Source organism: Melanerpes formicivorus, unplaced genomic scaffold, assembly GCF_026170545.1.
Source record: "Melanerpes formicivorus ecotype bairdi unplaced genomic scaffold, bMelFor1.0.p_v2 SCAF_10, whole genome shotgun sequence".
Lineage (NCBI taxonomy): Eukaryota > Metazoa > Chordata > Aves > Piciformes > Picidae > Melanerpes > Melanerpes formicivorus.
This window is the reverse complement of record NW_027142362.1, coordinates 21,935,102-21,961,652: the sequence shown is the minus strand read 5'-3', so window position 1 is coordinate 21,961,652 and position 26,551 is coordinate 21,935,102. Positions and strand designations below refer to the sequence as shown.

General features: G+C 57.1%; 2 protein-coding genes across 5 annotated transcripts; both read right to left on the bottom strand.

The window, feature by feature from the left end:
- Positions 1–4,133: 4,133 nt before the first annotated feature.
- On the bottom strand, positions 4,134–10,823 carry LOC137444076 (nascent polypeptide-associated complex subunit alpha, muscle-specific form-like). Of its 2 annotated transcripts, none has more exons than XM_068144386.1 (12): positions 8,345–10,823; positions 7,826–7,884; positions 7,415–7,569; positions 6,922–7,025; positions 6,741–6,799; positions 6,318–6,454; positions 6,111–6,235; positions 5,724–5,785; positions 5,241–5,395; positions 4,745–4,854; positions 4,503–4,625; positions 4,134–4,326 (listed from the first exon to the last, which is right to left on the bottom strand). In XM_068144386.1, the coding sequence occupies exons 1-12, from the start codon at positions 10,238–10,240 to the stop codon at positions 4,279–4,281; spliced, it is 3,033 nt and encodes a 1,010-aa protein (XP_068000487.1). In that variant the 5' UTR covers positions 10,241–10,823; the 3' UTR covers positions 4,134–4,278. The 2 variants fall into 2 exon arrangements, with proteins under 2 accessions (XP_068000487.1, XP_068000488.1); XM_068144387.1 differs by having other exon boundaries at positions 4,745–4,851.
- A 1,035-nt stretch (positions 10,824–11,858) lies between these two features.
- Positions 11,859–24,264, bottom strand: CUNH15orf39 (chromosome unknown C15orf39 homolog). Of its 3 annotated transcripts, XM_068144243.1 has the most exons (4): positions 24,171–24,264; positions 15,760–17,640; positions 14,400–15,711; positions 11,860–13,730 (listed from the first exon to the last, which is right to left on the bottom strand). In XM_068144243.1, exons 2-4 carry the CDS (start codon positions 17,578–17,580, stop codon positions 13,666–13,668), a joined length of 3,198 nt encoding a protein of 1,065 aa, XP_068000344.1. In that variant the 5' UTR covers positions 17,581–17,640; positions 24,171–24,264; the 3' UTR covers positions 11,860–13,665. The 3 variants fall into 3 exon arrangements, with proteins under 3 accessions (XP_068000345.1, XP_068000344.1, XP_068000343.1); XM_068144244.1 differs by having other exon boundaries at positions 11,859–13,730; positions 14,396–17,640; XM_068144242.1 differs by having other exon boundaries at positions 14,400–17,640.
- Positions 24,265–26,551: the final 2,287 nt, after the last annotated feature.

The window sequence follows — 26,551 nt, the reverse complement described above, 5'->3', positions numbered from 1 at the left end:
TCAACACCTCCAGGGACAGGGCCTCGACCACCTCCCTGGACAACCCATTCCAAGGCTTCACCACTCTCATGGGGAAGAACTTCCTCCTCACCTCCAGCCTGAATCTCCCCACCTCCAGCTTCATTCCATTCCCCCTAGTCCTATCACTACCTGAGATCCTGAGCAGTCCTTCCCCAGCCTTCCTGTAGGCCCCCTTCAGATCCTGGAAGGCCACAATGAGGTCACCTCAGAGCCTTCTCTTCTCCAGACTGAACAACCCCAACTCCTTCAGTCTGTAAATTCCTGTCCAATCTCTGTTAGATGCTCCAGCAGGGGGGGTTGGAGGTCCCTTCCAACTCTTAATATCCTGTGATTGTCCTGGTGCTAAAAAAGGAAAAATAAAAGACGACTGGTCCCATCCTTGAAGTATTTATAAGTATTGATAAGATCCTCATCACTCTTCTCTTGGCTAAAAAGCTTTTCTTCACAAGGCAGATGTTCTAATCCCTAACTCAATTTTGTAGCTCTTTCCTGGACCTTTAAAGAACATCTACTTCCCACACACCTGCTAGAGTGGAAGACACTTCCCACAAGCCCAGGCTGCTCAAGGCCTCAGCCTTGAACACCTCTGGGAAAGGGGCACATCTAACAGCTCCCCAGGCAACCTCTTCCACTGTCTCCCCACCCTCTCTCAAGAATTTTTTCCTCATCTCCTCTTCCAGCTCAAAGCCACTGCCCCTCCTTCTAGCACTGTAAGTAGATCACACCAAACACACAGGATAAGGCAAAGGTGCTTTATTGTGGCACCAGGGAACAGGGGAACTAGTGTCCAAAGCACTACTCCACTGAACCACCCATTTTAAGCAGCATTTATGCAGTTTTGGATACAACTCCTTATCCTAAAAGTTCTCATTCTCAGCAGTAACCTTTAAGATGATTGGATAGGTGTCCTCAAAACACAGTCCAGAGGAGCACAAGAAATTCCTGAGATTCTCCTTTCTAAGCACAATTCCTTATCTGGCATTAGAAGTTTCCCTATCATAGATTATTGCTACATAGAGGTCCCAGTACATACCAAGTACTTCAAAGCTAAGTGCATAAATCATAACTAAGTGTTCTGGTTTCACAGTCATGATTGAGTGTTTAGATTACAAAACATTCCCCATGTTAACATTTCTCAACAGCACTACAAAACCCTTGCCAAAGGTTTATTTCAGGCAATGAGACTAGCTTAGTCTAAGACAGTATTTTCAAGCCCAGAATAGTATCATAGTATCAGTCAGGGTTGGAAGGGAGCACAAGGATCATCCAGTTCCAACCCCACTGCCATGGGCAGGGACACCCCACACTAGATCAGCCTGGCCAGAGCCTCAGCCAGCCTGGCCTTAAACACCTCCAGGGTCAGGGCCTCAACCACCTCCCTGGACAACCCCTTCCAGGGCTTCATCACTCTCATGGGGAAGAACTTCCTCCTCACCTCCAGCCTCAATCTCCCCACCTCCACCTTCATTCCATTCCCCCTAGTCCTACCACTCCCTGAGATCCTGAGCAGTCCCTCCCCAGCCTTCCTGTAGCCCCCTTCAGATCCTGGAAGGCCACAATGAGGTCACCTCGGAGCCTTCTCCTCTCCAGAGTGAACAGCCCCAACTCCTTCAGTCTGTCTTCATAGGAGAGGTGCTCCAGCCCTCTGATCATCCTTGTGGCCCTTCTCTGGACACCTTCCAGCACCTCCATATCCCTCTTTTAACAGGGGCTGGGGAGAAGCAGCTGAGGGAGCTGGGGTTGTTTAGGCTGAGGGGAGACCTCATTGCTCTCTACAACCACCTGGAAGGAAGAGCTGGAGTGAGGCCAAGTGTTGGTCTCTTCTAAGTAATAACAACAGGACAAGAGGGAATGACTTCAAGCTGCACCAGGGGAGGTTTAGGGTGGAGATTAGGAAGAACTTCTTTCCTGCAGGACTGGTCAGGCATTGGAACAGGCTGCCCAGGGAGGTGGTGGAGTCACCATCCCTGAAGGTATCACACAGTATCACTTAGGTTAGAATGGACCTCGAGGATCAGAGTGCAACCTATCAACACAGACCCTATGACTAGACCATGGCACCAAGTGCCACATCCAATCCCCTCTTGAACACCTCCAGGGATGGTGACTCCACCACCTCCCTGGGCAGCACATCCCAATGACGAACGACTCGCTCGGTGAAGAACTTTCTCCTCACCTCGACTCTAAACCTCCCCTGGCACAGCTTGAGACTGTGTCCTCCTGTTCTGGTGCTGGGTGCCTGGGAGAAGAGACCAACCTCCTCCTGGCCACAACCACCCCTCAAGTAGTTGTAGAGGGCAATGAGGTCACCCCTCCTCTTCTCCAGGCTAAACAACCCCAGCTCCCTCAGCCTCTCCTCACAGGGCTGTGCTCAAGGCCTCTCCCCAGCCTTGTTGCCCTTCTCTGGACATGTCCAAGTGTTTCAATGTCCTTCTTAAACTGAGGGGCCCAGAACTGGACAAAGGTGTTCAAACCCAAGTAGATGTGGCACTTGGGGCCAGGGTTCAGTGGTCATGGTGGTGTTGGGAGAAGGTTGGAGTTGTTAACTAACACTTTTTCAGCTGTGCAGGACACACTGACTATAAGTCCCTTAACTGTTCAAGTATGCCCCTTAGGAGAACATTTTAACCCTAAACATAGACACTGCTTTGGCTGAAGAGTTCAGATCCCCTAATTATCTTGAGCAACATGGGGGTGGCATCTGTCCACCAAACACCCCAAAACCTAGTTTAGTCTCAGCATGGGACTGGGGCAGGAACCAGGCAGTGGCAATGCTGCTGGTGGGACCTCAGGTTTGCTGTAAGGTTCAAGGGAATCAAGGAGCAAGGTGGTGGCTGCCAGAGACCCTGATGCTTCAACCCCAGCAACCTGCACTTGCTACCCATCCTCATCCTGTCTTTTCTAGATGTATCAGGTGGGTTTGATTTTTCCCTGCTTTGTTTTACACCATCCCAGTTCATTCTCCAGGCTGACTCACACTCACTCAGCCTCTTTAGGGATGATGGAGGTTGCAAGATCTACCCCACACCCTTGGCTGAGAGGCAAAAGAACAGACTGATTTTTGTTACCTCTGTCCTTTGGCTCTTCCCCACAGCAGGGCAGGAGTGTCACACATGGAGAGTGCCTCAGAGTGTGTCACAAGCCTACAGGTATCCAAACAGATGCTCTGCTTGTCAAAAGCCACAAGACTAGAGAGCAGTGTGATAGGTGTGGGGTTTTGGCACCTCTAGGTCATGCTTCCAGTCCTCCCTCCTCACCAAGCTGCTGCTATTTTTCCCCCAAGTTGGGATTTCCTCTTGGTCAGCTGCTTCTTTGAGCCTGTGCCTTCAGGTAAGCATCACACCTGGAAAACCCACACTTGAAGAGATTTCTAGAGAATGGCTTCTTTTCCACCTCTTTAGGGCAGCAGAACCAAGCTGGTGCACCTTCAGGTTGCACTTATTGTTCTCCACTCATGCTGGGGGGTAGGTGACCTCAGACCTGACTCACCTCCTCTCCTAGAAGTTCTACACAGGCAGCCCTAAGCTTGGAGCTGACAAGCAACAGCTTCACAGTCCCAAGCTTCAATTTACAAGGTTTGAGGGTGTAGAAAGCACCCCCTCCCCTTGCTGGGGGACTCCCTGCCTATGAGTCATTTTCAGGCAGGAGCAGGGGGAAGTTCAGGAGCACAGAGTAGGTTCCTTATCTTGCAAAGTAGAGTGAAGGGCTGGTTTTAGTCCCTCTACCCTCTGGAAAGGAGCCATAGAGTTCAGCACATGCCTGTTGGCACCACCTTGGGTTACCACCAGATCAAGCCTTACAGGGTACAAAAGCAGGGCCCAGCACCCTAAAAGCTGTTTGAGGATGACTGGAGAGGATATAGTGAAGGAAGACAGCAGGAAGAGCCCCACTGTAAGGTGCTCTCCCTGGTGGGCTGAAGGAAAGCACCCAGTGGAGCAAGCCCAGGCCAAAAAGGAATGCCTTTCCTTGGCTTTTACACCTCCTAGCACTAGCAAGGAGCTAGTCAAGAGCTGGAGAAGACCAAGCTCAGCTTATTAATGCCCTCCCAAGTATGAGGGCTCAATGCCACCCACAGAGCAGAAGCAGAGGCCACTCACTGCTGGGTTTGACAGTCTAGAAAGTTTATTAAAAGTTTACCACACAAAGTTATTCCTTCTCCTCCAGGAGCACTTAACAGATGCAGCTCAGTGAGCACCTTCTGAGCAGGTCTCTCCCCAAAATTCCTCTCCAGTTCCTCACTCCAGCAGCTCTATCTTCTCACAGGACAGAGTCGTCTTGACCATGTGTTTGAACATCCTCAGGTATCTGTGGGTGAAAGAAGTCACTGTCCCCACCTCCCATGCAGGTCTCCAGCTCCTGGCATTGCCTAGGATCATTACCAGGTACAAAAGGGACCTGTGACCTGCAGAAACACCAACTGTGCCTCAAAGCTCCAGCTCCAAGGGAACAGAAATGAGTTCCAAAGACTGAAGACCACTTGCCTGCTCAGAGAATGCCCAGAATCCTCTGTTTTCCATTTCCATGGTCTGAGTCCCTACTTCAGCATTCCTTCTGTCCCACAGGACTGGTCTGTCCCACCGACTAAGCCTCCTGGCTCTCAGATACTAGAGAGGAAAGCATGGACACTGCAGCAGCCAGGCCTGACCCCACCCCAGTGCCCTGCTGTGCTCCCCTCACACAGGGAGCAGGGCTTCTTTGCCTCAGCAGACAGATGTCACCTTACCAGCAAGATAGCAATGGGAGCAGCAATGATGCAGAGGCCACACACAACTATGATGGCCACACCATAGTCTGGAAAGCCTGGTTGGGGCTGGGGGGGCTCCAGGGTGTCTTCTGTGACAGAGCACAGCAGTTAGCCAAGTCTGTAGGACACAAGTCTGCACCCCCACAGGCAGCAGCCAGCCACCCACTTCCACCACTGACATCTTTGACAGCCTCCCTGCCCTTCCTAGACAACCCTCTCTCCCCTGTCCTACACCACCCTGCAGCAGGTCAGTACGTCTCCAAGACCCCAGGCTGGGCAGAGGGGGAGGTTATGGTTGTTTCTAGAACTGTACTGTCAAAGTAACCATCTCAAGCTAGTCACCTCACCAGCCAAGACATCTCACACTCCCTTTGCATAAGGGATATGGATCTAGCTGGTCTTGGATCTACTTTACTCAACATGCAGGCAGTCACAACCAGAAGATTGTGTACCCAGACCCCAAAAAGCAGCTCACCTCCAACAGCAAGAGAGTATGGATCCACCTGGAAGTCTGAACCATCCAAAGCCTTGTCTGGTCCAACTGAGAGCACAAGTGCCTCCAAAACCTGTAGGCTGGTTGGAGCAGGGTTCTGGAAGACCACATCCCCATGGCAGATCAAGGAGCCAGGCCTGTGGACAGAGCAGAGGAGAGCTCTAGCAGCTGCCAGTCCCGCAGCCACCTGCTGGGCTGTGAGCTGGGACACATGGCTCTGTACTTGCCCAAATGCCAGTTCCAGTTTATTCTAAATGGAAGCAGCACCCCTGAGGGTTCAGCAAGCCACTCCTGAGGCAATAGGCAAATGCTTGACCTCAGGTACCTGCTGTAAACCCTTCTGTGGCTGGGACTCTGCACCTGAGAGCCACAGCCTGTTGGTTGGTATCTGCAGTGAGGCCTCCCTGGCTCTGCATCCCCCCTGTCCCTCCCTGCTGCCCCAGCAGACCCTCTGCTCCCACTCACAGGAATCCTCTTATCACCACTTGCAGGAAGCTCTTGTGGTCCCTTCTCAAGACACTTGCCACCTGGAAGAGAAGTTTTGCTCAGCTTTGAGGTGTTTCACCCAGCCAGACCACCAACTTCCACAGCCCTGATGGAGCTAGGGACAGCCACTACAGCAGGGACACAGGGCAGCTGCAGTCCCCCCAGGTGCCTGGCTGCATTGGGGTGGCCCAAAGCACTGAAGCACCATCAGAGGTAACATCCTGCCACTAAAGCCTCAGTGCTGTCCAAGTATCAACATTAGAGTTCAGGGTCTGGTTTGGACAACTCTGAAGCACTTCCTCTTCCTCCAGTGGTCCTCAGCCTCCATTCCTCAGTGCCTGGCCCCCTCCCACCAGCCATGCCTACCACTTCACCAAGGCTTCTGGTGAGCTCCTGGTGCTCTAGATCAAGTGGATCCAGAAGGTTCTCATTGAAGTGTCTGTTGGTGATGAGGAAGGAGACTGGGTAAACCTGCAGGTCAAGCTTGGCTCCTGAAGAGGCAAGAGAGGAATGTTAGAGGAGCAGAAGTGGCAGTGAGCTAGGCCTACCACACATAGCTGCTCCTGTCCATACCTTCCACTGAGAGGGAGGTCAGGTCCACAGAGCAGGCTGCAAGAGCTGTCAAGGCTTGCAGAACCTCTGCAAGATCAGCATGGACGATAGTGTCAAGGTAGAGGTCTCCAGTGATCTTCAGCTCCCCATTGACGTTTCTAAGGAGAGGGAAGGACTCTAAGCAAGGCAGGAGAGCTGGGACCAGGCTGACTAAGCACACCTTTGCTGGTCTTTTCAGCAGCTCAGGACTACTCAAGCCCAGGGAAGGGTGCCACCAGCTGCACATCACCCTCCCAGGTATCCTAGTGCAGCACAGCTCCTCCTCTCAGAATTGTTGAGATCAGAAAAGGCCTTCAAGATCCTTAAACCTAACCTCTCCATCTTTGCAGCATGGCTCCTTAGCTGCTGAGTGCACAAGAGGTGGTGAAGGTTAAAGAGATTTACCTGAGCTGGACAACAGTGAAGTTCCTCACTTCATAGAAGGCACTGAGAGACCATACCACCTAAAAGGAGACAACAGCTCACAGCCTGCCCCTGCCTTAGGGCAGCTTATCTCACCAGGGGGCAGCCTGGGCCTCTTCTCCCCAGCATCATCCTTTGCAAGGGCCACCAAGGCTTGTCATACCTCACCAACCAGCTTCTCCAGGGTGACTGTCTTATTCCTCCCAAGCTGGGGGATAGTGAGAGAGATGGACAGCTTCTCTGGGTCCAGGTTCTCCAGGCTGAAGCCTAAAAGTTCAGAAGATAGTTATGCTGTTCCTCCACCTTCCTTGGGAGACACCAGACAGCCCAGAGTTCATCCTCTGCCACATCCCAAAAGCAGAAACCAGCAGGGCAGCTGAGTGAAGAGGAGTAACTTGTGGTGGGAAGGGCTTGGGGTGTAGCACCTTGCAGGACCCAGGAAGAAGCAGGTCAAGGAGGGGAAGCCACAGTGTTTAGCAGCAGCACTGAACCACAGCAGCTGCAGGTGCGGTCTCCAGGGTTTGGTACAGCTCAGGAGAGGGGATGCTCAAACCAAGGCAAAGCTTGAAGTCCAGACAGGGCAGCTTTAGTTTAGCTAGAGGTCTGGGGAGGGCACTTGACAACAGCTGTGCTGTGGGGAGGCCTCCATGGCTTACCATTGGACTGGACAGACTGGGGCTCCAGGCGCCAGCGGAAGATGCTTCCTCCCTTGCTCACCTCCGCGAGGATGGTGCGGATGAGGTGGGAGCTGGTGGGGGCAGGAGCATCCCCCCGGAACACAGCCTCCCCTTGCACCACCACTGAGCCATTCCTGGGAAGGAGAGGAGATGATAGGCAGCTCACCTCCCCCTGGGGAGCAGCCTGGAACCCCATCACCCCCATCTTAGCACCCTACCCAAAGGGAGCTCTCAGGTGGCTTTATCCACACCTCCTGGCACTTTCAGCCAGGGGTCCCTCAGGATGGTGACCCTGAGGAGGGAGCACAGCCTCTGCCTGGAGCATTTTGCTGGGCAAACCCTTCTCTCCAAGTCAAACCCAACCTCCTCTCTCTGTTGCTGCACACTCACCTGAACTCGAGGATGTGTGCCTGCAGGAAGGTCTCATAGGTGGACAGCATTTGGTTTAGCTGGAAGAAAAGGAGGAGCTGTGAGGGGAAGAGCTTTTACAAGCACCATCATGTGAATGTTCCAGGAGATGTGCAAGTAGTGCAGAGAGGAGCCAGCTCAGTCTGCCCAGGGCAGGACATGCTGGTACCCCAGGGTGTACCAGGCCTCTAGGGATGGCCATAGCATACCCAGGGCTCCCATCAGCCTAGGAACAGCACCCAGGAGGACCACCCCCTACCACCACCTTGAGCAATGGCCCCATTGCTACCAGGGCTGAAGGAAGTCCAGCCCAACCTCAAAACAGACATCCCAGTCCCTCTCTGACAGAGCAGTGCCAGTGATTTACTCATCTCCACCATGCCTAGGCAGACGACAGACCAAGCCAGGGCTGATGTAGCCTGCATGCTCCTCACCCCAAGCAGGACCTGCTGCATCAGCTTCTGAGCTCCCTCCCCTGCACCCAGCAGCTGTTGCACTCACCAGCAGCCTCACATCTTCCTCCAGCTTCCTGTAGCTCTCTGAGGCTGGGTTGCTCAGTGCTTTGGAGTAAGCAATGCCCAGCAGCCTGAACTGCAAGGGCAGCACATGCGTGGGCAGAAGCTGGGCAGGGACCACAGCAGGGCGGTGTACAGAGGGCTTCACCCTTGAGGAGCCAGGTTTGCCCTTTGTCATCAGCCCAGCTCTGGTGAAGACCTCTCCTGAAGCTGAATAGAGATGTTCTGGGGCTGTTGAGGGGTGGTGGGAGGTGGCAGAGGGCCTGGCCATAGACTGGGCATCCAGGGTGACTGCTGCTGGTACAGCCAGGCTGTGGGAGCTGGCTGCACTCACAGCTCCAGTGGAAGGCAGCAGGTAGAGTGGAGATGGCAAGCTTGTGGTGCTGGTGTGGTGCACAGCCTCAGAGCAGCACTCCAGAGCAGGGTTCTTGGAGCTGGGAGAAGGCACAGAGCCTGGGCTGGCATGGGTGGACTCTGAAGGCCCTGCGGGAGCAGCAGTGGGTCCTGCTGATGCTGTTCTGGGCTCACTGTGCCCAGCTTCTCCTGGCTGCATGCTCATCTCTGCCTCCTTTGTGGCCTGGTCTTGCCCTGCAGCAGGCCCACACTCAGATGCTGTCAGGAAGGGACCTTGATGCAGAAGTGGCCTCTGGGTAGGTGACCCCAAGGGGAAGCCATGTGTCACACCTCCAGCTCTTTGAGAGGAGCAGCTCCTTGGGTCTTCTTGAGAAGCCACCACACCAGCTCCATCCTCACAGGGAACTTGGGTCACTCCAGGCTCTGGGATGGCATCAGGGGCTGCCAAGCTCGCCCCCGTTGGACTTGCTGTGCCAAGGACTCTGGTCCAAGCAGGGGCACGGTGGGCTTCAGTAGATGTTGGCAGAGTCTGCTGTGCAGAGGGAGAAGACTCTCTTGTTACCCCTGAGGTGACAGCAGGGCCCCCAGCCACTACTGGAGGAGGGATGGGAGCCAGGACTGGTGGAGGGGTGACATCATGAGCCACCACAGTACTAGAAGGTGATGCCAAGACAGTGGCCAGAAGCCCAGACTCATTTCCTGAGACCTTGGCCGAGACTGCATTCCCCAGCAGAGCAGCTTCACCATGCAGGAAGGTGCCAGCAGGCTGTGTGTCCCAAGGCATCTCAAGTGTGACATTAGATGGTACCCAGTCAGTGCCAGGATGCATTTTGGTAGAGCTGGATGTCCCTTCTTTTGGCAGAGCTGAAGGCAACCCTGGAAGGGGTACCAGGTGAGGAGCAGCAGTGTGGTCCTCACGTCTACCAAGGTCAGGCAGAGCAGGGTTTGGTCTCACCTCCTTTTTCTGCTCGTTGGGGCTCCTCTTTGTGGCTCTGGCAACTGGAGCTCCATGCTGGGCATCAGAGAAGTCAGTGGCTGTGGCTTGATGAGGTGCTGGCACACTGCTGGCAGCCTGTGCTGCTGTCACAGCTCTGCTCCATGAAGGTTCATCCCTGGCTGTGACTACAGCAGGAGGCTCTGAGCTCACAGCTGAGCTGAGACCTGCTCTGCTGGGCACAATCTGATGGTCTGGAAACAACCCAGGGGACAGCATCTGGTCACCTCTGGGTTGATCCATTGTACTGGGGCTCTGGGAGAGAGTTCCTGCCAGTGTCCCTTCACGTGCTGGGACATGAGTCCCTGCGCTGTGGGGCTCTGCTGTGCCCACTGGCTGCCCAGGGCCATGGGCTGAGGTCACTGCTGGCACCCATGTGGCATCATCTGAGCCTGGTCCTGTACTATGGAGGGTTCCCAGAGCAAGGGGATGCTGGGAGTCAGAACTGGGGCCACCCATGGTCTGGAGGAGCCTAGCTGAGGTAGCAGACACCTCTGTGCCAAGCCACTCTGTCACAGCCCCTGCTGTGCCCATCCTGAGCCCTTCCCCATGCCCAGAACCAGGATGCTGCAGTGGTGAGGTCCAAGCTGGCAAGGGAGAGGCAGAACTTGCAGTCAGCGTCCCCAGGCTCCATCCCTCCACATCTGTGCCATGAGTCACATCTTCTCCCCTTGGCAAGGAGCCTGGGACATCCACAGCACCTGTCAGCACTTTCCCATGCTGCTGTACAGCTGGCTCCCTGGGCACCTTCTCCTGTGTTGCCAGCAGACCATGCCCTGTCCCACGCTGCTCCACAGCTGGTTCCCTGGGCACCTTCTCCTGTGTTGCCACCAGACCATCCCCTGCCCCTGGCTGGGAGGCTGCTGAGCCTAGCCAAGCATGGAAAGGAGCTGGAGAGTCCAGGGGGGCCTGGGGCAGTGCAGCCAGAGGGCCCAGCAGGAAAGCAGTGGCAGACAGGCAGATGGCCAGCACCAGAAAGGCTTTGCACCACCACCTGCTGGCAGTGGTGGCCACAGGGGCAGCAAGGCACAGGGTCACAGCCACAGTCTCTTCCCTCTGGCCATGGAGGGCTGCTGGCTGTAGGGCAACATCATCTGTGGGGTTTGGTGGTCCTAGTCCTCGGCTCTGCCTGGGAGGAGCCATAGGGGGAACCTAACTGTGAAGAGGGACAACAGGAGCTTCAGGCTGGGCCCCAGAAAGAGACATCACCAACCTCAGACTGGCTACCTCCAAGCTTCCCCTTCCTGTCTCACCCCAGGGACAGTGCCTGACCCCTCCCCAGAGCATCACCTCCACCAAGGCCAGGAGGCTCCCAAGTCACAGCACCTCTGTAGGTCTCCTGCAAAGCTCAGAAAAAAACTGTGCCAAGCCTCAGTACCTCTCAGAGGAGTACCCAGGTAGGCTCCTGGTGCAAGGCAGGCTTGGGACTCAGCCATTACCTCAGCCCCTGCCCAAAAGGCCCAGCTTACCTCAGATGACCCCAGCAAGAACAGCAAACCCTCCCATCCCACCAGCACTCCTTACCTGGCAGCACACAAGGAGGAGAGGACACCAAGCCCCAGCCCAGCCCTGCCCTTTTATCTCATTTCCCAGGAGGCTGTGGGTCCATTCCAGCTGCTCCCAGTTAACATCCAAACTCATTAGCAGCCCCCAGGTGAAGCTCGTTCCTGGCTGGAGGGGTCCCAGCTTCCCTCTGTTCCTCATCAAGCCTGTGGCAGTGTGTCTTGGGTGGGGTTCCTCTCAATCAGCCCTGGGGTGCAGCACCCCAGCAGCAGGCAGAGGAGTGCTGGGGGGTTGGTGCCACCCCTGGTGCACCCCCATAGTTCTCCTGATGCACAGACACCTTCACCACCACCCTCCTCCCCCCAGGGCAGGGGCTGAAGGCTGCTAGGATGTGTTCCTTTACAAAGGGCTGACCTTCAGGGCTCCCTGCCCCCCCAAGATGGGTCGAATGCTGGCTTTGATGGGGCAGAGGGGCTGGACACAGCACTCAGGGCTTGGGGCAGGGAGAATTGGGTGAGAAGCAGGTGAGTGCTTTGGATGGCAGGGGCCAGACCTGTGGCCTGGTGTGCCCAGCTGGCTGGGGAATGTCAGGTGAAGATTTGGGGCCCCTCCCCAGCAAAAAGCTCCTTTGATGTCCACAGTGGCAAGCAGAGCCCAGAGCACAGCACATCTGGAAACAAGCCAAACCTTTTTTTTGTTGTTGGTTTTTTTTTAATCAGGAAAGGCACCTCTTCAAACTCTGAATCCTTACAAAACCATTGCAATAGAGTGAAGGCAGTTTCCCCTCCCCAGCCCCTGCTGTACAGCTCCAAACCCCACAGGCTGCCCTTCCCCAAGGCTGCCCCCTGCAGCGGTGTGCCGAGGAGGGCAGGCAGCATCTCCCCCTTCCCTGTCCCCACCATGCCCACTGCATCCCAGGGGAAAACCAGAAAGGCACTCACCAAATCCCCAACCCCACAGGCCAGCAGCACCAGCTGCCTCCCCAGGCTGGCAAACACGCTTTGGGGCTACAAACTTTCCATGGGCTGGGAGGGTAGGGTTGGGGGGTGGTTGATTGTGGTTGGTTGGTTGCTTGCTTCCCCACCCCTCCCCCCTCCTTTTCTTAGTTCAAAATAAATATTTCCTGTAGTGAAATAAAAAAAAACTCCAATCACAACAATCCTCATTTTGCTCCTCCTGAATCAGCTGGAAAAACACCTGAGTGTTGAGTTTGTAAGGCCTCTGCTGCGTCCTGCTGCTGCACGCCAGCCGAGGCGGGGAGTCCGTCTGTCCGGTCTCGGCTGCTGGGATCACTCCTTCAATGCCCATGGGAGGCAATGGATCCCTCCTGAGACAGCCATCAACCCCTCCTGAGATAGCCATCAACCCCTCCTGTGCCCATGGCGTGGAGAGGATCGCATCACAGAACGTGAGGGGTTGGAAGGGACCTCTGGAGATCACGCAGGACCTCCTCCTGCTGAGGTCTCCACAGCGCCACAGAGGTCACCCACAGATGCCCATCTCCCTTTGGGCCAGCTGGGATCTGGGTGGGGATGTGGATTTCTTTGGCAGTCTTTACACTTTCCTCACAGCCTTTTTCAGCTAGGAGAGCCCCACCAGCCTGGCTCCCACCACCTTGGTCCAGCAGAGCCAATGGGTGAAGCCATGAGTTTAAATAACAACAACAACAACAGATAAAAGTATAAATTACTCTGTTTTCACACCCCCTCCACGTGCCCTGAAGGCAGCAGCTGCTTGTGAAGGTGAGTCCATCATATTTTTACAATGTCTTCATGTAAAACATCAGCAAAACCCATTCTGTGACTACAGAAGTTTCCCTTGACCTCTACCCTCCAGTGAAATCTCTGTAGGACTTGAAAGATGAAAACCCAGGAGGGAGGGAGGGAGGTTTGCTGGCAGAGAGGAGGAGTGGTGGTCAATCATCCCTGCAGCACCCAGCCTTTCCCCAGGGCTGGCAACTGTGCTGTGGCTTCTTCCACCTTCCTCTTGCAGGAAAATGCTGCTCCAGCCCTTCAGCTTCGTTGGAACCCCAGCCTTGCCCTTCCAGTCATGGATGGAGGTGGCAGATGTCCTCAAAGCCGATGCATCACCAGAGGCGCAGCTCCAGCTGCCGTAAGGGCCTTCAGCCCACCCCCGTGGGGCAGGGTATCACACCAGCTATCCCTGCTCGCAGCTCTGGAGCGTGTTCTCCACCCTGAACATCATCCTTAGAGGATCCTCACGGTGCCAGTGCTCTCTGAGCACCACCATCCCAGGAGGATGGGTAGCCGTCCCGGCTGCCCTGCTGGTGGGAGCACCTCCCCTGCAGGTTTGCTGCTGATCACCTGCTTCACTTTGGCATCCATGTCACTGCCAGGAAGAGACCCCACTCTGGGGACAAGGGGAACCTTCTCTTTCCTGCTCTCCAGAGCAGGTGGCTCAGCTGTTGCCCATGACACCTTCCTCTGTGCCTCCTTTTACTTCATGCTCTCCGTGGCAATCTCTTTGCCATCAGCTTTCAGTGCCTCCGGGCCAGGGCTACCTGGGAGAGAACAGAGGGGTCAGGGCCAGCAGGGTCTTCACCTCCCCAGCCTCAATCATCCCCTCCAGCCCAGGTAGCAGAGCAACTTGTGTCCTCCTCCCCAGCCAACCCAAGCTCCCCATCAGCATGGCAAACACACTCAAAGACACAAACACCCTCATGAAGCTGCCTACAAACCCCATCCAATCCACACAAACACGGCCACCAGAACACTTGCCCACTTGGAGGGGTGCTGCTCACCCTCTGAGCTTGGACCTGTAGCAAACCCAAGCTGCTGGCCATCACCTCGAGCAGCAGCAAAAGGATGTGCTTTTGCCAGGGAAGGGTGTGGGGCAGGCACAGAGCGTGCACACTGCCCTCCCTATTGCTCTGGGATAGTGACAGGTGGCCTGGAAGCGACCAACACTCCCTTGATGTGCCCCAGGACGACTCTTCTCACCCAGGCAGGCAGGGACAAACCCATCAGCTCCACCACCACAGCCCAGCTCAAGCTTCCTCCTTCCACAAAGCTAAATCTTCTGCCCTGTAGGACCCTTGGCAGGAGAAGGATGCTGAGGGACCACACAAGTGCTGGATGCTCCCACCAAAGGGCGGCATCTGGCAGGCAGATGTAGCTGGAGCTTCCCACAACAGCCCCAAGGACCCCCTGGCTGTCACCAGGCTACCTACTGAGCTGCTGCTTGATGGAGTTGTGCCAGTGGAGGTTCAGCAGGTCTGGGTAGATGTCAGGAAGCTGCTTGACCGCCAGGAGCTTCAGCATGCGCGAGGTGCAGCTCTTCAGCTCCAGGTCCCTCAAGTGCTTCTCCTCGGAGAGGGTGGTGGGGCGCAGCTCCACCTTGTGCTCCTGCAGCACTTGGTCAACACAGGCCCCAGGCAGCTTGGGGAAGAGCTTCTCCTTCACCACGTGGATGGGGATGAAGACAGCCCCTGCCCGGATGACGTGGGGGAAAGGACACTTGCGAGCAAACATGAAGGTCTCCAGCTGAGAGAGCAGGTTGGGGAGGAGGGTGGCCACGTCCTGGAAAGCCAGCCAGATCTCCTTGCCTTTGGTGGGCTTCTGAGCTTCGGGCACCCTGGAGCCATTCTTGGGCTTGGGGGAGGGTTTGGGCATCTCTCCGAGCTCCTCTTCCGGCTCTGCCTTCTTCAGCCACTCCTGCAGGAGCTCCGGGGAGGACCTGGACACGGAGCAGGAGATGATGTCGCAGAGCCAGGTGTGCACGGTGGTGAAATACTGGCCGGCAGGGGTCTGGCAGCTGGGGCCGTGGCACTGCCCGGGCAGCAAGATGCCCTCCTCCCGCGGCAGGCGGGGGGCTTCGGGCAGCAGGGGCTGCTGCAGGTCCAGCCCAGCACCCCGCAGCACCAAGCTGCTGGGCTGGGGGGCTGAGGGGCTGCTGGCCAGCGGGGAGGCCGGGGGGGTCCATGGCGGTGGGGTGGGGATGCTGCTGGAGCGGGCTGGCAGTAGCAGCAGGCTGGGCTGGGGCGTGGGGGGGCTGCCAGCCGGCTGGGAGGGCACAGAGCTGGGCTGGGAGGGCATGGAGCTGGGCTGGAAGGGCACAGAGCTGGGCTGGGAGGGCATGGAGCTGGGCTGGGAGGGGCGCAGGATCTTGAATTTTTTGAACATGAAGGTGGCAGAGCTCTGGAAGTTGCTCTTGTCCCCAGAGACCACCTCCAGCAGCAAGGGCAGAACCTGGGGTTTGGTCCCTTCTCCCACCATCTCCTTCCCCACTGGACCCTCCTTCTCCTCCTCCTCCTCCTCCTCCCTGTCCAGTGTCCTCTCTGCATGGCTGGTGGGTCCCTGGGTCTCCCTGGCCTTCACCATTTTCTTCTTCAAACTGAGGTCCAGCACCACGTCTTCAGGGGCTGGCTCCCCCCTCCCCAGCCCACGGGGGCTGCCCTCCTGAGACCCTGGGTCTGGAGGCACAAGCTTTGGCTTTTTGGGGACCCCTCTGTAACAGCTTTCCCCTTGGCTCTGGGCCACGCTGCTGCCCATCTTCAGCTCCCAGCCACCTGCTGGGGCCATGGGCAGCAGGCTGGACATCACTGAGTTGTCTCTGAGGACAGCAGGCTCCTGGCTGCCCCCCGTGTTTTGGGGTGGGGTATCCCCCCACAGGTGTTCCCTGCAGACAGGGACCTGGCCTGAGGCCTCAGTCCCCTCCAGGTAGTCTCGGTAAGATGCCAGGCTGAAGACATTGTTGATCACTGGCATGGGTGGGGAGGAAGGAGAAGTCTTGCTGTCCCCTGGGTTTTTCAGCCTCTCTGGGGAGGAAGCTGATGGAGATGGTGGGACAGGCTCCTTGTCTGCATCCTTGGCCTTGCAGGCATCTCCCTTCCCGACAACGATGGGAGCTGGTGGTCCTCCACGGGGGCTCTCCTGGGAAGCTGGGCTGGCCGTCCTCCTCCTCCCAGGGTAAGGAGGCTCCTGCTCCCCGTGGCTGGGAAACATCTCTGTGAGCCCATCAGAGCTCCTGGACACCTTCTCTGGGGTGGGGGTGGGTTGGACAGCACCATCGTCCCTCGTCACCGCTCCTCGCTGGGGGCTTTCTGCCCAGCGCCGCGCGCAGCCCGTCTCTGTGCCGGCCAAGGAGGTGCCCAACCCGGCCCTGGCACCAGGGCTGAAGGCAAAGCTGGGGCTTGGCAGGTAGCCAGCTGGCTGTGGCGGCTCGCCATCCCTTGGCAGTGCCACTGGCTTGGTGGGAGGCGATGCCCTGGTGCCCGCGCCCACGGTCTGTGCCGTGTAGGTGTCCAAGGGGCTGGGGAAGTAGCAGCTCCTCGAGGCTTGGGGCTTAAGGTGAGAGCCAGGAATGGGCTCCCCTCTTCCTGCAAAGCCAAAGCCACTGTAGGCACCAGGCAGAGCACTGGGTGGTGCCTCCATGGTGGGAGCCAGGGGGTGGTAGAGGAGGGCAGCTTTCTGGAGGGGCAGTGGGTAGTGGGTGAGGGGGTAGCACATAGGTGGCCTCTCCCGGTAGACTGGGCTGGGTGGCCGGAGTTTGGCCCAGGGGTCCGGGCTGAGGCTGGGCACCTCAGGCATCTTCTTCTGGCTGTGGGCAGTGGGGCAGCTGTCTTCCAGGAAGGGGGTGCCAGGGGGGCCCCTGTATTTCTCAAAGGCGGTGTAGTAGGAGGAGAAGGTGACAGGGGAGCCCACCTTCTGCTTGGTGGGCAGCGCCAGGCTGGGGTGCAGCGGCGGTAGAGCAGGCTCAGAGTGGGGACCCTTCCTGTGCACCCCAGCGGTACTGCGGGGCTCGCCGGGGTGGAAAGGGTGGCTAGCAGGGGGGGCAGCAGGCAGGGTCCAGTCCACATCCCTGGGTCTCTGCTGCAGGCTTTCAGCCCGGGGCCCCAGCAGCAGAGCCATCCTGGGGTCCATGAAGCAGGCGGGGGGGGCTCTGTACACCGGCTTGGGGACAGCCAGGGGGGTCGCCTTGTTGACCGCCACCGGCGTCTTCACCGGGAAGGGGTGAGCCGGGGCTGGCGAAGGGCTGCTCCACTTCTCCCTGGCCAGCAGCAGCTCCCTCACCAGGTTGTCTTTGCCCTTCTCGGTGCCCAGGCTCTCAGGTCGGTAGAGCAGGCAGCCCAGCAGCGGCCCCTCAGCTGGCATGGGCTGGCTGTTGGCACCGGGGCCGTAGTGCAGGTAGGTGGGGGCCGGGCTCCAGCGCGCCGGGGGCTGCTCGGGGCTCTGCAGTGGGCAGGCAAAGTAGGAGCCCTTGTAGTTGAAATAGCTTTCGGAGCCAGGGTTGGGCACGGGGCTGGACTTGCAGAGGCTGGCAGAGAAGGTGGTGGTGGACTCCGTCTCCAGCCGAGGCAGCTTGTTGAAAACCACAGGGTCCAGAGGCTCCAAGTGCCTTTTTGAGGCCATTTATATGTTGCTGATGGTGTCCTGACCAGAGCATGCAATGGGTGAGGTGAGCTGGCCTTCCTGAGAGGGAGAGACAGAAAATAAGCCATGAGCAAAGAAGTCCCCATGGCAAACACTCAGCCTGTGGTGGAAGAGCGTGGAGTGACCGGGTCATAGTATCACAGTATCAGTCAGGGTTGGAAGGGAGCACAAGGATCATCTAGTTCCAACCCCCCTGCCATGGGCAGGGACACCCCACACTAGAGCAGCCTGGCCACAGCCTCAGCCAGCCTGGCCTTAAACACCTCCAGGGACAGGGCCCCAACCACCTCCCTGCACAACCCATTCCAGGGCTTCACCACTCTCATGGGGAAGAACTTCCTCCTCACCTCCAGCCTGAATCTCCCCACATCCAGCTTCATTCCATTCCCCCTAGTCCTATCACTCCCTGAGAGCCTGAGCAGTCCCTCCCCAGCCTTCCTGTAGCCCCCTTCAGATACTGGAAGGCCACAATGAGGTCACCTGGGAGCCTTCTCTTCTCCAGACTGATCAGCCCCAACTCCTTCAGTCTGTCCTCACAGCAGAGCAGCTCCAGCCCTCTGATCATCCTCCTGGCCCTTCTCTGGACACCTTCCAGCACCTCCAGATCCCTCTTGTAATAGGGGCTCCAGAACTGGAGGCAGTACTCCAGGTGGGGTCTCACCAGAGCTGAGCAGAGGGGGAGGATCACCTCCCTTGCCCTGCTGGCCACACTTCTCCTGATGCAGCCCAGGATCTGATTGGCTTTCTGGGCTGCAAGTGCACACTGAGAGCTCCTGGTGAGCTTCTCCACCAGCACCCCCAAGTCTCTCTCCTCAGGGCTGCTTTCCAGCCAGTCCCTGCCCAGCCTGGATTTGTGCCTGGGGTTGCCTCGACCACTAAGAGCTGCCCAAAACTCACCCTACCCACACAGCAGCTGGAGAAAGCAACTTGGCTTTCACATGCAGCTTCTCCTGTGCAGCTTCACACACAGCTTCTCCATTAGGACAAGAGGAAATGCCCTTAAGTTGCACCAGGGGAGGTTTAGGTTGGACAGCAGGAAAAACTTTCCTGCATGAGTGGTGAGGTGTTGGAACAGGCTGCCCCGGGGAGGCGCTGGAGACACCATCCCTGGAGGTGTTCAAGCAATGTGTGGACATGGCACTTTGGGATGTGGTGGTAGGTCAGTGGTTGGAGTCCATGATCTTGGAAGGCTTTTCCAGCCAAAACAATTCTATGATTCTGTGTTGGGCAGCATCCCTGAGGAACCAGGGGCTCAGCACAGGATGCTCAAGAAGCTGCCAGGGGCACCCAGCGCGGCTCCTCAGGAGGATGGACTCAGTCAGCACAAGCTTTAATCTGGAACAGGGTAATTCCAGCTTGATTTTGTTGTCTGTAGACATGGCACTCCAGGACATGGTTTAGTGGGCATAGTGGTGTTGGGCTGATGGTTGGACTCGATGTTCTCAGAGGTCTTTTTCAACCTTAATGATTCTGTGGTTCTTACTCATTTGTGATGTTCGGCAACATCACACTGGAAGGACCAAAGGACCCAGGAGGATAGTCATGGAAAGCTCTGCTCATCTCACAGGCAGTCTCTGCCAAGGGTCTTGTTTCCCTCTTCCCATCTTCCCAGCACCTGGCAGAGATCCTAAAAACCAACTCACCCCAACTGAGAAGCAACATCTGACACCCACAAGAGAAGCCAGGGATGTGGTCAGGTGCTCCCCTCCCTGGGTGCTGGCTGGGGTAGCCCTGCCCAAGCCAGGGTGGGAGCCCAAATCTGGTAGGTTGGCTGAGCACTTCTGTGGCTGTCTCCTTGGAGAAGCCCTGAAAAACTCTGGCCACTTTGGATTCCAAGCCTCAATGAGCATCTGTAGCAGGCAGCAGGGAGCAAAGCTGGGTCAGCTCAGGTGAAGAGCCAGCACACAATGGTGAGGCAGAGAGTGCCCCAAAATCCTCCTAGTTCCACCTTTCAGGCTGATTTGAAGCTTTTTCCTCCAACACGGCAGCCTGCAGATCAGGGAGACCCTCTCCATTATTGGCTCTTCTGATTTTGGGTGGCTGCTGCTGCTTCACTGAGGCCCCGGGTGGTGGCCTGCGGTGTCAGGCAGTGCACGCCAGCAGGTGGAGCCGGCATACCATCGTCCCAGCATCACCCAGCCTTCCCGGGAATCACCCTGCATCCCCTGAGCATCATTGGATCCCCCAGTGTCTCCTGTCATCGTCCAGCAGCCTCCCGGTATTGCTCAGCATCTCCTGACCATCCACTGAGAAACCTGTGCCTTGCTAGAGTGCCAAGAGCATCACTGGACCTTCATGCAGTATCCCCCCAGCATCATCTGCTGTCACCTTATCACCATGCACATCACCCAAACAAGCCCCAAGACCCACCTCAGTATCACTGGACCATGGCTCAGTGTTCTCCCAGCATGGCCTATCATCACCCAGCATCTCCCTAACACAGCCAACTCTCATCCAGCCCCTCCCTAGTATGGCCAAACCTCACCCAGCATGTCCCAAGCACAGCTAGACACCACCCAGCATCTCCCTAGCGTGGCCAAACATCACCCAGCACCCTCCTAGCACGGCCACATGTCACCCAGCGTGTCCCAGGTATGGTCTGGTATCCCCCAGGATCATGGATGGGCTTCCTGCAGTAGGATCTTGTGTCTGTTCTTCACACACCCCCCCATGCTTTTTTTGTCTTTTTGTGGGAAGAGTTAGCAGAGAAGCAAAGAAGGAAATGGAGGAAGAGTGCAGAGATAAGATAAAAGCCTTGTCCACAGAAGGGGAAATGGAGCAGATATCTGGGGAGACTTGGCAAGGGTAGCTCAGGGACCCGAGCGTGGTGGCTCTGCTCTGCAGCACGGCTGGAGTCTGCCAACTGAGCCACACACAGTCCACCCTGGCACACTACACGCTGCACCCTGCCAGCTCTCCCTGCCAGACCACTGATGGGCAGAGAGAGAGGTCACAGGGCCACCAGCTTCCCTGGACTCCTCTGAAAACCTCTCTGGAGGGTCACTGCCTCCCTCTGGTTGAGAAGGAAGCTCAGCTCCCTGCTGGCACCCTCAGAAGCTGCAGGCTCCTCCACCACCACATGCTGGCTGAGATCTTCTGGGGGACCATGCCCAGGAGAAGTCAGCTGCATGTTGCCACATGGCCCCTCCAAAATGAGCCTTGGGCTTTAGAATCATAGAATCAATAATGTTGGAAGAGACCTTAAAGATCATCAAGTCCAATCTGTCACCCAAGACCTCGTGACTACTAGGCCATGGCACCAAGTGCCACATCCAATCCCCTCCTGAACACCTCCAGGGATGGGAACTCCACCACCTCCCTGGGCAGCACAGCCCAATGAGGAACGACTCGCTCGGTGAAGAACTTTCTCCTCACCTCTAGCCTAAACCTCCCCTGGCACAGCTTGAGACTGTGTCCCCTTGTTCTGGTGCTGGGTGCCTGGGAGAAGAGACCAACCCCTTCCTGGCTACAACCTCCCTTCAGGGAGTTGTAGAGGGCAATGAGGTCTCCCCTGAGCCTCCTCTTCTCCAGGCTAAGCAACCCCAGCTCCCTCAGCCTCTCCTCACAGGGCTGTGCTCAAGGCCTCTCCCCAGCCTTGTTGCCCTTCTCTGGACACTTTCAAGTCTCTCAATGTCCTTCTTAAACTGAGGGGCCCAGAACTGGACACAGGACTCAAGGTGCAGCCTAACCAATGCAGAGTCCAGGGGCACAATGACTTCCCTGCTCCTGCTGGCCACACTGTTCCTGATGCAGGCCAGGATGCCATTGGCCCTCTTGGCCACCTGGGCACACTGCTGGCTCATGTTTAGGCAGCTGTCAATCAGCACCCCCAGGTCCCTTTCTGTTTGGCAGCTCTCCAGCCACTCTGACCCTAGCCTGTAGCGCTGCATGGGGTTCCTTCCACCCTGACTGGGAGGGTGTGAAGCCATGGTGGGGGAGGCTCAAAATGGGTTATTTTCCTTCCCAGTGGCCCCAGAGTGATCTCTCAGGAGGGTGGTGTTCAAATGTGTCTCCCCAGGAGATGTTGCGTGGGAGGGAGATGTCAGCATGGGTTCTCTTCCAAGCAGTGGCAGTGCTCAGGGTGGACAAGCTGGGACAGAAACCCAGGATCTTGTGACTTCTGAGATCTCCCTGCTGCTGTTTTCTCTTTCCCTGAAAGGCACTGATTTACAAAACCCACAGTGGCAGGGATGTTGTGCAAGTGGCCCTGCCGTCACCCCATGACCCGGTCACATCACTGGGCACGTCGGCAGTGCCAGCGCAACCCTCTCCTTGCCACATCACCTGAACCCCAGCAATGCAGACCCCTCTTGGGCAGTGGAGACAGGAAAACCCTCAGATTCTGTTAGGAGGAGACCCTTCCTCTTGGGAGAACCCAACTGATTCAGGGGGCAGCAGGTGGCCAGCTCAAATTTCCAGCCTGGAGAACAGGGCGAGGCATCCCCCATAGCGGGTGCCAGAGCCAGACACATGGATTCTCTGCTGTCTGATAGGGGCTGAGCTAATTAGGCTCATTAGGGTGAGGGCACTAATGGGCTCCCTCTTTCTCTGAAATAAAGCCTGGCCGGTGCCATCCCCACACCTGCACCAAGCAAACAGCTCTGCTGTCACCACCCCCCCTTCCCTCCGGGGCTATCGCCTGGCAGCTGGAACAGTGACACCATTTCCCCAGCCACAGGAGAGCTGCTGGAGCTGGGGGCTGCAGGGAGAGGACCATTCGGGAATCGGGGTTTGTTGGGGGGGGGGCGGGGGGGAACTGGGCCAACACTAAGACGTGTGGCCAAGCGTTTGCCATAGGCAAACCTCGCAGCCGGGGTGTGCGTGCATGCGTCTGTGTGTGTGTGTATGTTAAACACAAGCCCTCTTTCGCTCCCGTTTTGGGGAACTTCGCTATCTCCCTCCCGGGCGGTTGTTTTGGTTTGGGAGAGGGCTGTTTGGCGGGGGAAGGAAGGGGGCAAAAGTCAAACCGAGTGGGAAGGAGCACGTGCCAGCCCGCTGCGTGCAGCGAAACCTGCTCGATAAGCGCTCCCGGGCCGCGCTCGGCTTTATCTATCTGCCGCGCTCGGCGTGTCGAAAGGTCACGGGGAAGGGCCCTTGCGCCACCACCTCCCCGGCCTGGGGAGGCTGCCAGGGATGGCTCGCTCTTCTCTTTTTTGATATGTACTTTTTTTCCCCCTCCACCGGCTTCGAACAAGCGCGGCCGTGTCCGCTGTCACCGGGAGGGTCGGGCACGGCGCAGGGCTCCCTGGCATTTCCTGCCCGGGGCTGCCATGCCCTAAGGCGGGCGGGCGGGCGGCGGGAAGGAGCAGAAGCTTCTCACCGTGGCCCTCCCGCCTCCTCCGTCGCCACGTGATGCCAAGAGCCATCCGCCAACTCCCAGCCAGCCCCCAGGAACCAAGAAATAGAACCCTTCATCTCCTAAGCCCGCTGGCATTGGCCATCTCCAGCCACCCTCCCAGGGGTGCTGGAAAGGGAGGGGGCTTTCTCCACGTCACCCCAAAAGCGGTGGACTTGTCTCCCTGTAAGAAAGCGGTTTCCTGTCTGGCTGCAATACTGGTTTCACAATCACGGGGACTTTGGGTCCCTGCCGAGGAGGTCACCTTCCCCATCTCCTCAGTGGGCTCGGATCCCCCTCTTCGCAGTGGGTTTGGACGTGATCGCTAGCCAGGTTTTCCCTCCCCGCCGAGATGATTTTGGAGAGCAAACAAGCAGCCCCGGCAGTCTCAGCTCCCCTCTTTTCACACTTTACCTCTCTTTACAGAAGTTTGCAACTCCCAAGCTTTTCCCAGGTAGGCAGAATCCCACCTGGATCTTTCCCTCAGCCCTAGTCAGCTTCTTTTCAGGATAGTACCCTGACGGAACACCTACACAAGCCACCGCTCGTCTTATAAACCAGGTTGCTACTCCTCAAACACCCCCAGCAATGCCCACTCCTAGCAAAGAATCGGGATGAAGCAGTCAGCAGCCACCCAAAGGGCAGAACCGCTGCCTCCAGAGCCACACCGCAGTATTTAGGGGCTCGACACCACCCTCCCTCGCCCTCCCTCCGAGCCAGCCCGCAGCCACCCAGCTCATGTCCCACCCAGGTTGACCAAGCCCAGGAAGGGCCACGGGGGTGCTCCAGGGCATGACCCGCTCCTGGCCGACCATGAGGCAAGGACCTGGCCACGGGCTTGTCCTCCTGTCCCGATCGCGCAGCCCTGATGTCGGCGGTACTATCGCGATCGCGATCACAAGGCAGCCCGGGGCGGGCTCCGGCTGCCGGCTCACACGTTGCGCAGCCCGGGTGTCCATAAATGGGGAAAATCCCTGGACACGCAGCCTGCAGCCCAGTTATTCCAACCAGAAACAGACGATCTGCGGGAGAGCCCTGACAGAGGGGACAGGAAAGTTTTGGGGGATGGTGGGAGACCCTCCGGCAGCTTCACCCCTCCAGGGGAGCTCAAAAGCAAGGGGACGGGGCAGCCAAAGGGAGCCCCTGCTGCCGCCCCGCATTCCCCCGGCTCCGATGCGTCTCCGTGTCCCCCGCCACCCCAGCACACCGGGGCCCCATCCAGCCCCGCACTCACCTGCGGCGGCTGCGCGAAGCCTTCCCCGGAGCATCTCTACGGGTCTCGGCGGCGAGGGGGGAGCCGCAGCCGCTGCCCCACTCGGCCGGCAGCCCGCATTGTGCGGAGGAAGTGGGAGGAGGAGGGAGGAGGAGGAGGAGGAGGAAGGGCTGGGTGTGTGTGTGGGCCGGCCGGAGGAGGGGACGGGATGGGACGGGACGGGACGGGACGGGACGGGATGGGATGGGATGGGACGGGACGGGGTGGGACAACCCAGCCCCGCCACATGTGCTCTGAGCTGGTGGGGGCTCTGCCTGGCGTGCTCGGAGCGGGGACCCTCCCTATTACGGGAAACTCCCCAGAGGGGAGTCCTCGCTGGAGAAAGATAGCTCTCCGTTATGGAGGAGGCACTGTATGAGGAACCTGTGGTGGGGGGAGTCCCCATTAAGGGGAGCCTCCATTACACAGTCCCCGTTAGGGAACAACCCCCATTAAGGGGAACCCCTGTTGCAGGCAGTCCCCATTATGAAGGAACTCCCATTAAGAGAAGCCCCCATTAAGGGCAGCCTCCATTGCAGGCAGTTCCCATTAGGGAGCAGCCCCCATTACAGAGAACCCCCATTAAGGAGATCCCCCCATTAAGGGGAGCCCCACAGCGGGCAGCCCCTTGCATTGTGGGTAGCCCTTGTTTAAGAGGACCCTTGGCCAAGGGATGTCCCCCCAACACTGAGCTGGCTGGGTTTGGTGGCTGGATACAGGGTCCAGGACCTGCCCAGGCTTGAGGCTGTCCATGCTCACACCAAGGATTTCCCATCTTCTACGCAGGGACAGAGGCAAGCTGAGGGACCACTGACAGTCTGGGTAGGCTGGGGATGGTTTCTCCCCACCCCAAAGAAAAGCAGTTCTAGGGATTCCCCTGCCCTGGCCAGGAGAGCCCCCAGCAGCACAACGGGTCGAGCCCAGAGGATCTCTGCTGGCATTGCTGTGTGGAGTTTATCGGAGGAGCCCTGTCTGAAGAGGGCCATGCAAACATTCCCAACTAATCATTAACCCTCTTCAAAGGCCTTTCTCTGCCATTAACCCAGTGACATAGATGCTGTGTCCAGATTAATTGCTTTGCCCAAGGCCACGGAGTGAAGCTTTGGCATAGGCTTGGCTCCCACTGGGAGAGGGAAAGAAGGATTGTTTATAAGGGCCTGTGGTGGTAGGACAAGGGGCAATGGCTTGAACTAGAGTAGGGGAGATTCAAGTTGAACATTAGTAGGAAGTTCTTTATGATGAGGGTGGGGAGACACAGGAACAGGTTGCCCAGAGAAGTTGTGGAAGCCTCATCCCTGGAAGTATTGAAGACCAGGCTGGATGGGGCTTTGAGCAACCTGGTCTAGTGGGAGGTGTCCCTGCTCATGGCAGGGGGTTGGAACTGGATGATTCTGCCTCTCTACTCTGCTCTTGCAAAACCTCACCTGCATTACTGCATCCAGTTCTGGAGCACCCAACAGAAGGACATTGAACTGTTGGAGTGGGTCCAGAGGAGGCTTCAAAGACAATCAGTGGGCTGGAGAACCTCCCCTATGGGGACAGACTGTGAACTGGGGCTGTTCAGCCTGGAGAAAAGAAGGTTCCAGGGAAACCTTATTGTGGTCTTCCAGTACCTGAAGGGGGCCTACAAGAAATCTGAGGAGGGACTTTTGACAAGGCCTTGTAGTGACAGGATGAGGGGAAATGGCTTTGAGCTGGAAGAGAAAAGATTGAGACTGGAAATTAGAAAGGAATTCTTTCCAGTGAGGGTGGGGAGACACTGGAACAGGTTGCCCAGAGAAGTTGTGGAAGCCTCATCCCTGGAAGTATTGAAGACCAGGCTGGATGGAGGCTTTGAGCAACCTGCTCTAGTGGGAGGAGTTCCTACCCGTGGCAGGGGGATTGGAACTAGATGATCTTTAAGGTCCCTTCCAACCCAACCCTTTCCATGATTCTATGATTTCTAAAGGAGAGATAAAGATTTCTGCTTTTCAAATAGTCTTTTCTCGCAGCACAGTCCAAGTTGGGCAGCATGCAGGTGCCTCAAACACTGTCCTCTGAGCCTGGATTTATTGGAAACCCAAACCTCCAAGCTTCATCAGATGGCAGGTGGCAGGAGACAGGGGAGGAAAACCGTTCCCTTGGAGCTTCCCCAGGGGAACGAGCTTTACATTTACTAGAGGTAAACTCAACACAATGGTTGTCGACGGGGATTGGACTCTGTGGGTTATTAATGGTTGGACTTGATGATCTTGGAGATCTTTTCCAACCTTAATGAGTCCATGATTTCAGGTCACCAAGGTGTCCAAAGCTGCTCACACTCCTTTTGGCCCCAGTTCAGTGCAGGGTTTAGGAATGTGCCTAATTATTGATAGAGATGATTA

What these genes read in the sequence shown, in the direction of transcription:
- CUNH15orf39 (XM_068144242.1), bottom strand. Translation starts at nt 17,580, where the DNA reads ATGGCCTCAAAAAGGCACTTGGAGCCTCTGGACCCTGTGGTTTTCAAC. An exon ending in CTCCATCAAGCAGCAGCTCA is followed by an intron (nt 13,731 to 14,399) that starts GTAGGTAGCCTG and finishes GTTCTCTCCCAG; the next exon opens with GTAGCCCTGGCCCGGAGGCA.
- LOC137444076 (XM_068144386.1), bottom strand. Translation starts at nt 10,240, where the DNA reads ATGGGCACAGCAGGGGCTGTGACAGAGTGGCTTGGCACAGAGGTGTCT. An exon ending in CCAGTCTGTCCAGTCCAATG is followed by an intron (nt 7,026 to 7,414) that starts GTAAGCCATGGA and finishes CTGAACTTTTAG; the next exon opens with GCTTCAGCCTGGAGAACCTG. An exon ending in TTCACTGTTGTCCAGCTCAG is followed by an intron (nt 6,455 to 6,740) that starts GTAAATCTCTTT and finishes CCCTCTCCTTAG; the next exon opens with AAACGTCAATGGGGAGCTGA.